At 49.9% G+C, this 15,495-nt stretch overlaps 1 protein-coding gene across 3 annotated transcripts in view; it reads right to left on the bottom strand.

Moving 5' to 3' along the window:
* Nucleotides 1–790: 790 nt before the first annotated feature.
* The window catches only part of LOC119461035 (uncharacterized), a 26,982-nt gene continuing 12,277 nt past the window's right edge, over nt 791–15,495 (bottom strand). The window contains exons 2-4 of one of the 3 annotated variants that reach the window (XM_049672455.1): nt 6,439–6,596; nt 2,906–3,118; nt 791–1,249 (exon numbers count right to left, since the gene is read on the bottom strand). In XM_049672455.1, coding sequence (XP_049528412.1) covers nt 945–1,249; nt 2,906–3,118; nt 6,439–6,508 — 588 coding nt within the window. In that variant the 5' untranslated portion in view covers nt 6,509–6,596 and the 3' untranslated portion in view covers nt 791–944. Of the gene's footprint in view, nt 1,250–2,905; nt 3,119–6,438; nt 6,662–15,495 lie in introns of those variants that run through there. The other 2 variants (XM_037722212.2, XM_049672454.1) reach the window with 2 other exon arrangements.

A 15,495-nucleotide genomic window follows, 5' to 3' on the forward strand; every position in this document is an offset into this window, starting at 1 on the left:
TGCTGCAGTCACGGACACCGCGCGCGTTCGGCGCGAACGCGGGGAAACGGGGAAACGTGAACGGCGTCTGCAGGAGCTCTGTGCGTTGCCTCGTTGGTTCTGCTACAATTTCTCTCTCTCTCACTCTCGCTCACATTTTCTCTTTCTCTCTCCCGAGCATATCACGCGCCCCGCGCGTGCTCTCCTTCCCTTTCCATGTCAAGGCAACATGTGCACGGCACGGAGAGGAGGCGAAGCACACGCTGCTCCGCGAGGTGGTTGCTAGGCAACCCAGGTGACTCATCGCTCTGCGATGTTTTTTTCGATCGACGAGTACGGTTTTACGGATAGCTTAAACAGCTTCGCTGTTAAAAGGCCCGTATCCCGTGCATTGCGGGCACGTTAAAGATTCCGTGGCGGTCAAAATTTATCTGGAGTCAGTTACTACGGCGTACCTCATAATCAAATCGTGGTTTTGGCATGTAAAACCCCAAACTTCAATTCAAACACAGATCGTGCTTGGGCAGTGACTGTGAGCCACGTGGTGTAGCAACTACGAGGGGAAAAAAGAAGACGTAGCTGACCGTTCAGTATCTGAATGGTCAGCTGCAATCAAAGGCTCGTCAAGGATGATATGATACTAAAGAAGTCGACGTTGCACACAGTCTCTTCATGGGTCAGCTGAAGAAGTTGTCATCCAGAAGAACAGTCACCAAATACAGCATCTGAGCGTAGTACATTTCTTTCGCGATTAAATTTGCACCGATAGCGTCGTCTAGACAAGTGGTTAGATAAAGCCAAGCGAAGCAGCGCGAGTGGTAGTAGAGTTTATTGGCAACGTTATGCAAGTGGCGCATGCGGCAGGACAGCACTTCTGTGCTGTTTTTTTCTTGTTTCAAACGCCATGCTTCATCGCGGTAGCAAGGAGTCATGCTCGCACTTCAGCATTTGTGTTAGTCACAGTGTCAAGCGGTGCTGTTCGCATGCTGCGCATCGCCGCCAGCTGGCACTGCGGGGGCAGGCTGGGGCAGGGCTTCCGGGTTACCGGCGTGTGGCGGTGCCGGATGGTGAGGCTGGTGGTGGTGCGGCTGGTGATGCGGATGGTGCTCGGCAGGGGGCAGGAGCCTGTGCAGCCTCATCCCGTTCTCTTGGGTCAGGTGTCGCAGCTGGTGCAGCTGCTCCTCAACTTCGGCCAGGCGTCGCAAGGCCTCTCGCAGCAGGGGCGTGAAACAGGGCACGTCCACCTCGCGGTTGCTGTACGTCGGCGCAGCTGTGGACGAAACGAACAAACAAGAAATTGCCGGTTCACTAGCACTGGCTTGGAAACTTCACGATACCATCTACACGTTGGCGTGCAAGAAAAATATTTTGCGTTGTATGCACGGAGTTCAACGAGCCTTGTAACTTGAATGAGTCATTTCGGCATAGATTAAAAGGATACCGTTAGGTTAGTAGTGCAAAGGCGAGCTGGTTGGTGAACGATCGTTATATAAAAACGAAAACAGCACGAAAAACAGGACAGACAGCTCTGCGTCCGTGTCCTTCCAACTGTCCTGTTTATCACGCGTGTTTGTTTGTTTGTTTGTTTGTTTTTTTTTTTTTTTTTTCATGACTACCGTTAGCACACTTTTTCAGAAATTAGGCAAAGAACATTCTGTATGCAACCTCCTCTGTCTTTCTTTTTGTTCACTAAAGCAAGAAAACTCAGTCGCAAAGATAATATATGATATTTCGAACGCGGTGCCACAGACCGAAAAAGCATATGTACTCCTTAACCATTCAGTAATACGTCATAGCAGGACAAGTGCCCACGGCGTGTCCCCAGTCGCAATATACGCGCCAGCACTGCATAGTCAGCGCCTTTTCCGTCGCTGCATTCACATGACACATTTGATATTTGCGTGCTCTCTCCACTCCGATCGGAGTGCGAATTTCTGCGGAGTGCGAAAAGCCACGAAAGAAAAAAGAACAAATTAGCGGTGATTTAGCGGTAAATGCGAGGAATGCGTTATCATTGCATTGCACCTCTTTGAGGTCCCGGGTGTACGAGTTAAACCTCGTACGTAAGTAATATTGCAAAGTGTTGTTTAGGAGCTCATTCGACACACGTCCTGCGTGTGTCGGTTACGATAATACTGTGAGCATCACACTTACGCTTCATCGTCGCGACTTAAGGCCTTCGTTGGGGAGTTTTAGCTCAGGACTATAAAAAGGAGTCTTGCGACCTAACCATTGTCGCACAAGAGGTGGAGGTGCTGGAAAACTAAGCAGTATATATATAAACAATATATCTGCTCCAGAACACCGTCAGTTGCACTTCGCTCCTCGAAGAGGCAGGACGCGTGTCGAATGAACTCCTAAACAACACTTCAACGAAGGCCTTCAGTCGCGACGATGAAGCGTAAGCGTAAGTGTAATGCTCACTATATATATATATATATATATATATATATATATATATATATATATATATATATATATATATAACCAGTGGACCATTAGAGTTACAGAGTGGATACCAAGAGAAGGGAAGCGCAGTCGAGGACGGCAGAAAACTAGGTGGGGTGAGGAAGTTAGGAAATTTGCAGGCGCACGTTGGAATCAGCTAGCGCAAAAGACAGGAGTAATTATAGATCGCAGGGAGACGCCTTTGTGCTGCAGTGGACATAAATATAGGCTGATAGTGATATATATATATATATATATATATAACATCCACGTGACCAACTTCCCACACTTCACCAGATACTTTTTTTTTTCACTTTGACACTTCTCATGCTAACACAATAAAGGTGCGTTTAATCGCTTCGCAGCCTTGAAATTGCGCTCGCCGGCTTTCGCGCTTAGCGCTAGCGGCAAGCCGCGTGCGCGTTCTTCCCACTATATTGTACGCGTTACCTCCACGAAGCTTGAATGCGGTGCTCACCATTGCAGACGCAGGTGGGACATCGTCCTTCCGGAGCGGTCTCTTCGGCCCTGCATCCTGGAGCGCATTGCACGACGGGGCACTGTTCAGGCCCGTCGCAGTCGCACACCTGGCAACCGTTTGGGCCCAACTTGGTGCCCCGGCACCTGGGTCCCGAACACAGTGGCGTCGGGCAGGGCTCGGACGTCGTCGCCGATGGCTCGGTCGGGACACCTGCGTGCGTCATCGGTGCCATTGTCTTATGGCACGTCCAGGACACCGCTCCTAACATATTTCGCGTGTACACAGTTTCCCTGGTTATGACGTCACTGCTGGCTATATAGCTGTACCAATGAAAAACGCTATGGTCTCATTCACGTCTGATCCTTTGGTCATATGTCGTCAGTGCAGCTGTGTTGGGCGTGTTGGTAAGCATATTCGGCTACCCCCCCCCCCCCCCCCCATTTTAGTACTAACATAAGCGCAAAGACGAAAGGAAAACGTAGACACCAGAATGCACAACTGCTAAAACTTAAGACGCAATGGCACGTAAATGTTAAACAGTTGAAGTTGGCACAGCGTAGTAATTACATCGCCCTCTATTAACTAGTCTACAGGCGCTAAAAAGTATCAATACTTGTTGCTGGGCTTATTGGTCCATCTTATTCCGTAAAGTTAAGACGTTATCCAAGGACGGAAAAAAGCTTCAGGACAGGAAAGAGCTAAAACGCTCACCAAGTATGTCGTCATACCGTTACGTTCCTGCTAAATGCACCGTGAATTTAGCTACAGGAGAAAAAAAAAAACCATTACCAACTGCGATTTTCTTTCGCCAACGTACGTTGCTAATATGCAACGAAGTTACATAAGACTGAGACGGCATGGTCATTGCCGTCATTGAAGAATGTAATAAATCTTGACCAAACCACGAAATGTTTTTTTTTTTTTTCGACCTAGTGTTGCCACCTACATGGTTTAGTTCGCAAAACTGCTACCTCGATGTTTAGCCAGTGCAGCGGGCTCGATTTCTGAATCGACATAGATTGCTTTCGACTACTAAATTTTGTTTCTTGAGGAACACGTCTGGAGATTTTTTTGTAGCACTATACCACAACCAAGTTGCTGACGATTTTCTAAATGATGTATGCAAGTGGGAAAATGTTTTTTGCATAAAAGTGTCGTGTTGGTTCAGACACTGTGCGCTCATTTGCCGATTTCTTTGAGTCACCACGTTACCTGGCATCTACACCGCGTCGTGTACCTCTGAGAAAAGGACTGCCTGGGAACCGTGTGTTGGCGCTTAAGTTAAGTTTGGGGGTTAACTTCCCGAAACTGTGCAACGGGTTATGAGGACGCCGAATATAGCGGAGAGCTCCGGATTGATTTTGGCCACCTGAAGTTTTCTTAACGTGCACCCAAAACCCGGTACAAGGCGGCCGCCATGGTTGGGAATAGAACCCGCGACATTGTGCCCAGTGGCAGAACGCTATAGTCACTGAGGAACTGCGGTGCGTGGAAGAGTTCAGGTGTCCGCTTTGAAAGAGATAGAGCTGCGGTACCCAGGACAAGAGAAAGAAAAAGTAATAAACGCTTTGGTTAAGCCGAAAAAGGGTCATAACTCCATGACTTAACGGTTGTTAAAAGCTAGCTCATAAAGTCCTGACGGCTCCGATTATTTGCGCGACAGTTGACTACTCTCTCTCGAAATCCATGCTGGTCGGCTACGGGTATGGTTTCCTGCAGAAGATATAGGAACTTTAATGTCTCAGCCTATGTATTAAGCACATATATATGAACTATGAACGAAGTAGGATGACTAATGCAAGATCTTATAAGTATACGTATGATAGCGTACGTATGATATTGTATGAAGCGGTGATAAGCGAAAGGGGTCTAAAGCCAGAAGTGATGTTTCTGTCGCCTACGCGATGAATTGGTGTTTCTCTCTCTGGGTGTAAATTTAGAGATAGGAAGCAAGCCAAGGTTCGATTAAAGAAACGCAAGATGCTGTTCGCTGAGATCTGAATTTGCTAAATTTCACTGAGACAGCAGTGTATTTGCGGAGCTCAGCATTGGATAACGTATGGCAGTGGGTTCCCTTCGTACTGCCTACATAGGAGCACCGTCGCTATAGCAACTGTCTGAGCAGGAAAACCGTAGCAAGCGCTCATTCAGGACATTTACACGAGCCTGATTTAAATGGGTAGAATTGACTTGCCCGGCTAAGATTTACATCTCGCGTTCATGTAAACGCTATAGTCGATCGGACTGAGCGACCGTCGATACAGGCTACTCCTGCTTGATTGCACAGGTGTAGGTTGACTCAGCCCGACACACATGCAACGCACATGTGAACGTGGACGGCTCGAGTCGGTCCGGTTAGCAGCGCGATGAACGGGATACGCTGTGTTCTCTCGCCTCGCCGCAAGCTGCCGCAGCGATCTGAACTCGTTACGTGTAAATGTTGTCGCGTCGGGCTGTCCGCGTGATTTGCTGAGCTGGTTAAGGCCGTGCCGGTTCAAGTGACTAGTGGAACAAGCTGACGCCAGGAAAAGCATGATGATGACGAAATTTTCATTCAAGAAAACGTTCCTCAAAATGCAGCACTCCATTCGTCTCACCACACGAGAGTACGATCGAAAGAATGTTCGCTCCGGAGAACCAAAAAAAAAAAAAAAAAAGTATGACTTGCGGTGCTTGAGTACGATCGTAATAATATTCGCTGAACAAAGTCGAACAAAGTAATCGGCAGTCCACAAGAAGTCACATCTAATAAGAGGGCCGAAGACTACCGGTCAACCCTGCATAGTGAGACAGCGTGAACTCCATTGTACCACAAGTTCGTTTACTTTGGTTAAAGTACTTTTTCACTCTTTCGCAAAGGCAAAAAAGACAAAAAGCTAAAGGGGATGAACTGTTTTGTCTACGGAGCATGTCTTTTAACCAAATATATTTATTAAGAACAGCCAAAATGTGTAAAAACGGGATCAGCGCTTCAAATTACGAGCTGCTGTTGTTGAGGGATAACGTGAAGGGCGCCATATGCGCGATGGCACGATGACCCTGGCACACTTAGAATGATGGCCTCTGAGATCTGGCAGCGCGCCCATTCTCAGAGTCTAGGCCAATTAAAACGCTCACCCTTTGGCACCCTGCAGGAAAGAAATCAGCGCACCACGTGGTGGCCCAGCATCACTTCTGCGCGCACGCGCTGGCCACCGTTACTGATGATCTACTCGGAAAGTGAGCAGAAACGTGACTTTACACTGCGGCGTAAATATCTGGCTCGTCGTACTCTCAACAAATCGCTTTAGAGTGTATCAATTTCGTTACAGTTCGATTGGCTAAGCCGCCGACAGGATATGCCGGTTTCGCTCCTGTGCATGAGTCGTGCGTTGAGCATTTCATCTCTCAGCAGTGAAATCATCCCTGAAAGTGGTAATCCAAGAAGGACGGAGCGTGTAGGTTTCAAATATATTTATTTGCTCATCTTTATATCCCGCAATGTAAACAACTACCGATATGTGTACAAATCTGCAGATGTGGTCACTGACCTGTCGTCTCTGTAAGGAACAGCGCCGCGACGAGGACACCCAGAGCGACACAACTTGTCCGTGGCTTCATCTTGAGATCGCGATGACTGGAAGTCGCGGGTCCGGCCTTTTCGTTTCGTTCGCGCTAAAGAGTGCCGACTATATCGCCGCTTCCCGTACGGTGCGGCTTTGACCACTCTCTTCTACACGCAAGGAGTGTGCGCGACTGGTGGCAGCAGGCGCCTGCCTATCGCCGCCCTCCGCGACGATAACACGTAATCGGGAAAGAAAGAACGCGATCCGCTTACGACGCGGCGCCAAGATTCTGTCTCCTTCATTTTGCGCTCTGTCTCTCCCTCTTGTTCTCCCTGTATTTCTCTCGGCTGCTGTCGACCTCTACGTCCCGACAGAGTCGTGATTAAGCTTAAAACAACGCTATGCTTCCTCTCTTCCTGGACTTTGAACTTAAAAAGAAACGGGGGGGGGGGGGGGGGGGGGGGGGGGGGTGACACTGAGAGTGCACAGTAGCGAGAGTCCTGCCGGAAGTGTTTATCGAGGGATGAACTAATGCAGTTGAAACTCGGCATCAGGAAAGAGCGATATATCGACTTATCCGATGTAACGAAGTAGGTGTATTTATTTCACGGTCACATTTTATTTCAGTAACTGCTTGCACTTCCACAACGCCAAGGACAGGTACCCAAGATCCGACGCGGTGTTTTAACGCTCGCAACCGCGGTCGGGAAACTATATAAGCGCGGGCTGCTGATGCGAACCGCAGATCAAGACGACAGCTGTACTTCCGAGGCTTCATGGCTACAGGTCAAGGAACGCGAGCGCATGAAGGCATCGGCCACGACGCTTCAAGTCGGCAAGAGGCAGGGCCCCTAAATGACGCTTAGAGACGTCTACCCCTTCTCTCTTAACGGTTTTTCTCCCCCGATGCAATATTTTCATTTCTACTTCAGATTTCGTCCTCTGACAGTCCCTTTGGTTTATTTTACTTTCTTGTACGTAGACTCTCGTCAGCTCAGACCTACCCTCTTTATAACCCGCGCTGTTATCCCCGAGATGACGTCCAAAGAGGATCTTTTTCCAACGCAGTATCACGACTGGGCAGTCAACTGCTGTCCGTTCATAAGATATTGTCCGCACTTCGGTGTTGCCATCTTTCTTTATCTCAGTGAAACTTCTAATGCTTAGTAAAGACATTAGATTATTATATTATGATACTACACACATAGGGTTCCAGTTTCTTACACGGATGTTTTACAGCGACAACAACTATGTAGAGTTGAAAGTCGATCTCGTGTATGCGGCGTGCTCACGGCTCAAGCGCGATATTATAGCTGTAGTAATATCAGCGTAAATGACAGAGCTTATACCGACAGTAGGTACCCCTTCCGTCTTTCATTTCCCCTTACCCTTCCCCCTAGTGCAGGGTAGCAAACCAGAATCTCTTCCGGTTAACCCCCCTACCTTTCCCACCCCGTTCATCTCTCTCTCTCTCATGACCGGGTGCCCCGGACCATAGAGTTAGTATAACGACCTCGGACCGTGCCTATATGGCGTGCCCAGGATTGCGCAAAAGACTCAAAAGCCCGTGGAGAGGCTGATTGGGTTTGGAAACGGTGAGAAAAGCTTAGAAATCTCAGATAGCTCACAAGAAGAGAAGAGTCCAAGATTTGGAAGTGAGACAACAGAAGTGCGGGACAACAGAGGCATGCAGCGCCTGACGCATCCAACACCAGTGAGAACTTAGCAGACCTTAGATTTCGCTCGAGCACTGTATTCCACATAAGCTGCTGTAGCATTGCCACTCGATGGAAAGACACACGGTGTGCCTTTTCATCGAGCAGCCGTGGCTGTGACATGACCTGCATGCGAATTCCATGGACTTAGCAGGTCTACAAGATTTTTATAATGGCAGCATTTGTCGCGTCGGTGTGTTTTTCGTTCGTACCAGGTTGCATATAGTACTTTTCTGAGAACATAAGAGCTACCTGAGGAAAGCAAATGCCAATTCGTGCAAACGGAACAATACATAATTATACAGGATACTGATAAGATGCAAGGCCGTATTTACACGTGGCCTCTCTGAATTTTTTTGGCTTAGTAGGCAGCCTGCCCAGCTTTCCCTCCTCCCTTCACCTTCCCCGTCACGGGCCAAGAAGATGCCCCCCCCCCCCCCCCCCCGAAAAAAACTGGCTATGCCACTGGTCTCTGGATATGTGCCGCTGGGTGTGTGCTGCCATTCAATGACAAAAATATACAGTGCTGGGCGGAATCGATCCCGCGCCATATATAGTCAGACAAGTTGACAAACTTGCCTGAATATACATTCAGCCACGCGCCACGTGCGGACTTCGCGCCGCCGCCGCTAAATGGCCTATTCGCCGTAACCGCGTTAGTGTGGATAGGCGGTCGACGGTATGCATTGAAATGTACGCTGCGGCGTACCGCTGTGAGCGATATGGCCCAATTTCTGGTTATGAAACGCGCTGACTGCAGTGATCTGGTCCTATACATACTGCCCTCCAATGCCACATTCTTGCGCAAAATGCGCAAATTTCATATTCACTTGAAAGAAGCGCCAACTGTCATTCAACGGGGGACTTGCATTCAGCCACACAGTCTCTGTTTTGGCACTTTCTCGGGGCCTCTTTATTTTTTTTGGGGGGGGGGGGGGGGGGGGGGGGAGGGGGGTATGTCTCACTTGCGTTCCGCCTACTCTGTCAATATTATTGCGCCAGTTATTAATACCGCATTCTCTGCCAATCTTGTGCTGGTTTTAAAAAATCGCAGTTTCGCCCGCAAGGCGAAGCATCGAGTGCGATAGCAAATTAGTGGACAGCTATACAGTTATCGGCCGTCTAAACTTGTAAACATAGGCACAATAACTAAATTAACAAGCACGGTGTCACGCGCGCACAAGCAAACATGAACGCATCTCACTCGATGACCGCGGAAGCTCGCTGTCAAAACGCTGGAGTGAGTCAGTGCGGCAGCAGCAGCGAGCTAATTGAGCTTCGTGCCGGCACTCGCATCAACGCGATCTTAGCCGCGAAAACACAGGGAGGGCGGACTCTGCCCCCGCAGCAGATGGCTTTCAAGATACAGCCGCGCGGGCGTGTATCTTGAAAGACTGCAGTACGTGTCACACATGATCTTCGTATAATACCTTAATTTAACTTTTCCATTGTATATGCTGGCCTCGCGGATCGCACTTGACGGGATCAAAGCGTCCGCTATCCAGCTAGATAACGGGTCGAACGAAGTTGAATATTTAAAACAAACTTTAATAACATTGGGAAGGTCAAAAAAGCAAGTTAAAAACACACAAAACGTTCAGTTTTTAGTCCCCGTAAAAAAGTGGTCCTGTCTCTAGGGCTGGTGGGGCGAGTCTGGCGGTCCCGCGCTTCTTGAACCGCGGATTCCGTCCCCGTTGTCGTCCCCCAGGCCCGGGAAACACCACCCGACACTTGATGGGTCCTCGCACTGATAAGAACCTTCGCAAGGCATTAATGAAACTTGACGTGTCCAATGATTCAATCAGCTCAATGTGTACTGCGCGAATGCTTAAGCAAGTGAACATAACTGCCCAGCGCTTGCTGTTTGCAACACCACCTCTCGTTCGGCGAGAGGCATCCATCCAGGGACCGAAAACGTCAATTTCAACATTCGTGAAAGGAGGATATGTGCTGATTCTGTCTGCCGGAAGGTCAGCCATCTTCTGGTTGTGAAAGCGCCCTCGCAGCTTATTGCATGAAATGCATGCCTCCAACACGGATGAAATGCACCTTTTACCTCCGACGATCCAATAACCAGCCGCTCGTACGGCTCCTTCCGTGAAGTGCCGGCCCTGGTGTTGCACGCATTCATGGTGGTGGCGCACGAGAAGCGTCGTGACATGGTGCCGACCCGGCATTAAGAGAGGGTGTTTCTCATCGTCCGGAAGATCGCCTCTGTTCAAACGGCCGCCGACGCGAATCAAGCCATTGGCGTCTAAAAATGGGTCAAGCCTTCGAAGCGAGCTTGTCTTGTGGACTGGTTCTCCTCTCTGGATACAGCGTATCTCCTCAAAAAATGCGTCTTGCTGTACTGCGCGAATGATGACGAGTCTGGCTTTAGAGAGCGCCTCAACGGGAGCTATCTCTTCTTGTGACGTGCTCTTTGCGCGTCGGACAACCCCGATCAGATTTCCCACAGCACAAGCGAGAGATTTCCAGCTTGAGAACCTAAGAAAGCGTTCGGCTCCTAGTCGTTGTCTTTTGTTAACCTCAGTCGCGAGAGTGCGGACTTCAGAGAGAAAGAGAGAGAGAGAGAGAGAGAGAGAGATACAACTTTAATGGTGCCAGCAATTCACGAGGGCGGACGCAGCCTCCCTCCGCCTAGCAGACGGCCGAGATCCCTTGGGTCTCAGCGGCTGCCTCGGCTAGCTGGACGGCCCAGACCTGGTCTTGCTGGTCTGAGCTGAGCAGCAGGGTCTCCCACTGCTGCCGGTTTTGAATTTTGCGGCCCTCGAAAGGAGCCGCCTTCGAGCATGCCCATAGAATATGTGGCAGATCCGCCCTACATTTACATAATTTGCATTGATCGTTGTATTGCCCTGGATAGAATCTGCTGCAGGCCACCGCGTTTGGATACATGTTTGTTTGCAGGAGGCGCCAGGCCACCGTCTGCTTCCTGGTTAGCGCGGGATGAGCTGGTGGGTACCGGGCCCTTCCCAGCCGATAGTAATCGGTTATTTCTTTGTAGCTGACCATGCGGTCTCCTCTCGTTCCCGGCTGGGCGGGCTCACTTGCTCGGCGAGTAAGTCCTCGAGCTACGTTGTGAGCCGCCTCGTTGCCGGGGAGAGAGGAGTGCGCGGGTGCCCAAATAATTTGCGGACTTCAGGTCGTATTTCTCTGTCTTCATCAGGATTTAGGAGAGTGAAGCTTGACGACGGTGCTTCCTCTTCTCGTTGTGAGAGAAATTCAGGACCAGACAGCCAGTTCGTGCTCTCAAGCTGTGCCGCAGCAATCGCTCTAGTGGCGTGGTCTGCTGGATTTTCGGTGTGAACATATTTCTATTGTTCAGGCTGCGTGCTGCTACGTATGCGCTGTACTCGGTTGGCCACATACACGTAGAATCTTCTTGTTTCGTTGTGTATGTAACCCAAGACCACTTTGCTGTCCGTGTAGAACGTGACCGAGTTCGGCTGGAAGTCCAACTCCCGTAGTATGGAATCGGCCATTTCCACAGCAAGCACCGCTGCACACAACTCAAGCCTTGGGATAGTGTGCTCTGGTTGTGGAGCGAGCTTGGCCTTTCCCATGACAAATCCAACGTGTCTGTTTCCTTGCTTTTCGGTCACGCGTAGGTATGCCACCGCTGCGACGGCCCTTGTGGACGCGTCTGAAAATACATGTATGTCCCTACTTTCGGCTTCAAGCGTCGAGACTGGCGTATGTTCTTCGCACGTGAAGATGATGCAGTGCCTGGAGAGAGTTCTTCCACTCGTCCCAGATCTGCTTCTTTTCGTCCGAAAGCGGTGTGTCCCAGTCATAACCCTTCGTCACGAGATCACGGAGGAGGAACTTGCCTTGGACCGTTATTGGAGCCACAAAACCTAGTGGGTCATAAAGGCTGTTGACGGTCGACAACACTTCCTCGACGCGTATATGGCCTGTCTTGAAGAGGAGCCCTGAAGACGAAGCTGTCGTTTCCTATGTCCCACAGTAGCCCGAGACTTCTCTGCGTAAGCGACATGTCTTTGGCAAAGTCGAGGTTCTTGAGTCCCTGGGCGTGGTCTTCTGGAGAAAATGCATTCAGCACATTATGCCTATTCGAAGCTATTTTGTGCAGCCTTATATTAGCTGTTGCAAGCATTTTCTGCGTTCTTTGCAACAGACTAATGGCGTCTTCTTCTCTTGGGAGAGACTTCAGCGCATCATCGACGTAGAAGTCTCTTTCAACGAACTTTCTGGCATCTTCACCAAATTGTGGGGCAGCTTGTTGGGCAGTTCGTCGAAGGCCATACGTAGAAACAGCTGGTGATGGGCTGTTGCCGAAAACGTGAACCTTCATTCGACACTCTATAATTTCTCTAGAGATATCGTTGCCCTTAAACCAGAGGAACCTCAGGTAGTTTTGATGGTCCTCGCGAACCATGAAACTGTAGAACATCTGCTGGACGTCTGCTGTAAACGCCACTGGTTCTTGCCGGAAACGTATCAAGATCCCGACGAGGTTGTTTGTCAGGTCAGGGCCGGTCAGGAGAACGCTGTTCAGAGATACCCCTTCATGCTGAGCGCTAGAGTCGAATACGACTCGGATTTGATCAGGCTTCTGGGGGTGGTGAACGCCGAATATGGGTTAGATACCAGCATTCTTCGTCCGCGTGAAGTGGTGGAGCTTCCTCTGCGTGACCCTTGATGAAGAGCTCGTTCATGAAGCTGACGAAACGTTCCCTTGTCTCTGGGTTTTTTCGCAAGGTACATCGTAGCGAGAGCAGACGAGACAGAGCTTGTTCTCTGTTGTTGGAAAGCCGACTTCGCGGTGTGCGAAAGGGGAGAGGGGCAACCCAATTGTTCAACTTGTCTTGGGTGAATTCACTATTCATCATTTTGAGGAATGTCTTGTCTTCTATGGAGAAAGCACGCTGGTTGTCTTCTTCAGTCGTTTTGAAAAGATTCCGAGCCAAAGTGTCATCCAATGTTGCCAAATGTAAATATTTTGGGACCCTATCCGCAGCGTAGAGAATCGGTGCTTCCTTTACAAAGAAATGCCTCGAGCATGGCTCGAATAGAGATGGTCGTCCGTTGTCCAGTACATGGGTCTTGAACACATTGACGCTGCTTGTTTTCCGCGTGCGACCGACGCAAACATCGCCGACAATGACCCAACCGAGGTCGAGCTTCTGAGCATACGGAGCGTCGGGGGGTCCGTTAATTACTTTGCGAACCTTGTGCGCTCTCAGGATGTCTCGGCCAAGGAGGAGCAGTATTCCAGTCTCATCAAGAGGTGGTATCTGAGTTGCTACAGCCCTCAAGTGCGGGTAGTGCCGTGCAGCGTCAGGTGTTGGAATTTCACCTCTGTTTTCAGGGATTTCCTCGCACTCGAGGAGAGGCGGAAGAGGAAACTTGATTTCGCCTGACACGCTCTGCACGAAAAAGCCCTGAGCAACTCTTCCAACCACTTCAGTGCTGCCGGAGCAAGTGCGTAGCGTGTACTGCGTAGGGGTCCCCTTCACCTGGAACTCGTTGAGAAGTTCAGGCCTAACCAACGAGCGCGATTACTCTGATCGTCAAGGATCGCGTAGGCTCTGAGTGTCTTCTGAGGCTGAGTTTCATGGGTCACCCCTACGAGGCAGATTTTAGCGCAAGACCTAGTGTCGTTTCCAGCGTTTGCCACTTCGGTACGCCTAGATGTGCACTCGTCTTTCTGAGTTGTCTGCGGTACTCTCCTCAGACGCACTGCCCTTTGACGGCTCTGAGCTTGGCGATGCTGGGTGAAGCGGTGTGGCATGGTCACCACTGTCGCATATGCGGCACATCACAACTGCCTGACATTGCCACTGCATGTGGTTCTTAGATGAGCAGCATCGTAGGCAAATCCCTTGCTTCTTTAGGAAAGATAGCCGCTCTTCCAGGGTTTTGTTGCGGAATGCGCGACACCTTTCCAAAGGGTGAGGTTTTTTGTGATGTGGGCACCACCGTTCTAAGTCCTTATATAGATTCCACCACGTGCTCGTTAGTAGTGGCATCTTGATTAATCTTTGCAGAAGCAGGATCCACGTCTGTTTTTCTCGCTGACACAGATGATCTTTGCCGCGTGGTCTTCGGAACATTGCCTTCCTTTCTTGGATTGAATTCAGACGAGGCATTTTGTGGGGTGTAAGATGAAACTTGGGTCGTTTCCTCATGCTGGCCTGATCTCTGACAAATTTGCAGAAGACCAAAAAGGGTGGAAATGCAGTGTTTGTGTTCTTTCTTATATTTCGACCCTGCTGACATCCAATTCTCTTGAAGTCCAGATGGCAACTTCGAGACAATTTTGTTTACCCCTCTTGAAGTATCCAAATAGCTAAGACCGGCTAGAATACGGATCAGTTTTTCGCAGCCTCGAGTTCTAGTAGAAGGTCACCAAGCTCTTGGAGTCTGGTATTATCCCGGTAAGCTATTTTCGGGAAGTCTTCCAGCCGCTTAAGCAACGCATCCTCAATTGCCTCAGGGCGCCCAAATGTGTCGTCTAGCCGCTTCCACACGACGTTCAAGCCCGTTGAAAAGTCATCGGACGTGCACTGATTTCAACCTCCGAGCCTGATGTGACGATTCAGGACCAAGCCATTTGATGAGAAGGTCGAGCTCTTCCTGGGCAGAAAGACCTAGATCTCTGACGACGCCTTTGAACGATGACTTCCAAGGCGCGAAAGTTCTCAGGTCGATCATAAACCTTGGTAAGACCGCTTGAAACAAGGTCTTTGCGGCACAGGAATTTAAGAACATCGGCTAGCTCTAAGCTTGAGCTGTTGTGTGTCGGCGCATACACAGGCGGCTGCGGATCAACTTGTAAATCCATAGGACGACTCGTAGCTCCAGCATGCTTTGAACTTGGGTTGTTAGGGGCAGCATTATAGTCAAGTGGCCGTTTATCAGCTCTCAGGCTCATCGAATCATTCGTAGCTGTGGTGGCCCCCGACGACAGTGTGAGCATTGTTTACGTGGCCGCTAGAGTTGGCAACATCCACCTCAGGAAACACAAGCGCAGCGTCGCGTAGAACATCCTGTTCATTGATAAAGCTCCTAGTTAGCTGCGTTCGGTCTACAGAAGGGAGCGTGCGCACGCGCTCCCCGCCATCCTGCTCCGCGGCTTCCTCGAGCGCATTTGCCTGTGCGTCTGCAGCTGCCGCTTCTTTTCATGCTGCAAAATATACAATTCAGCCTCAATTCTTGCCTTCTCAATGCGCATCGCGGCCTCTCTGCGACCAAACTCTGCTCTGGCCCGGACGGCTTCTGCTTGCGCGCGTGCCTGTATGGCGGCTAGGCTGATTGTTGACGAGCCGATCGTCGTGACCTCGAAGAAGCGCTTGAGTAG

Source organism: Dermacentor silvarum, chromosome 8 (genome assembly GCF_013339745.2).
Source record: "Dermacentor silvarum isolate Dsil-2018 chromosome 8, BIME_Dsil_1.4, whole genome shotgun sequence".
NCBI lineage: Eukaryota > Metazoa > Arthropoda > Arachnida > Ixodida > Ixodidae > Dermacentor > Dermacentor silvarum.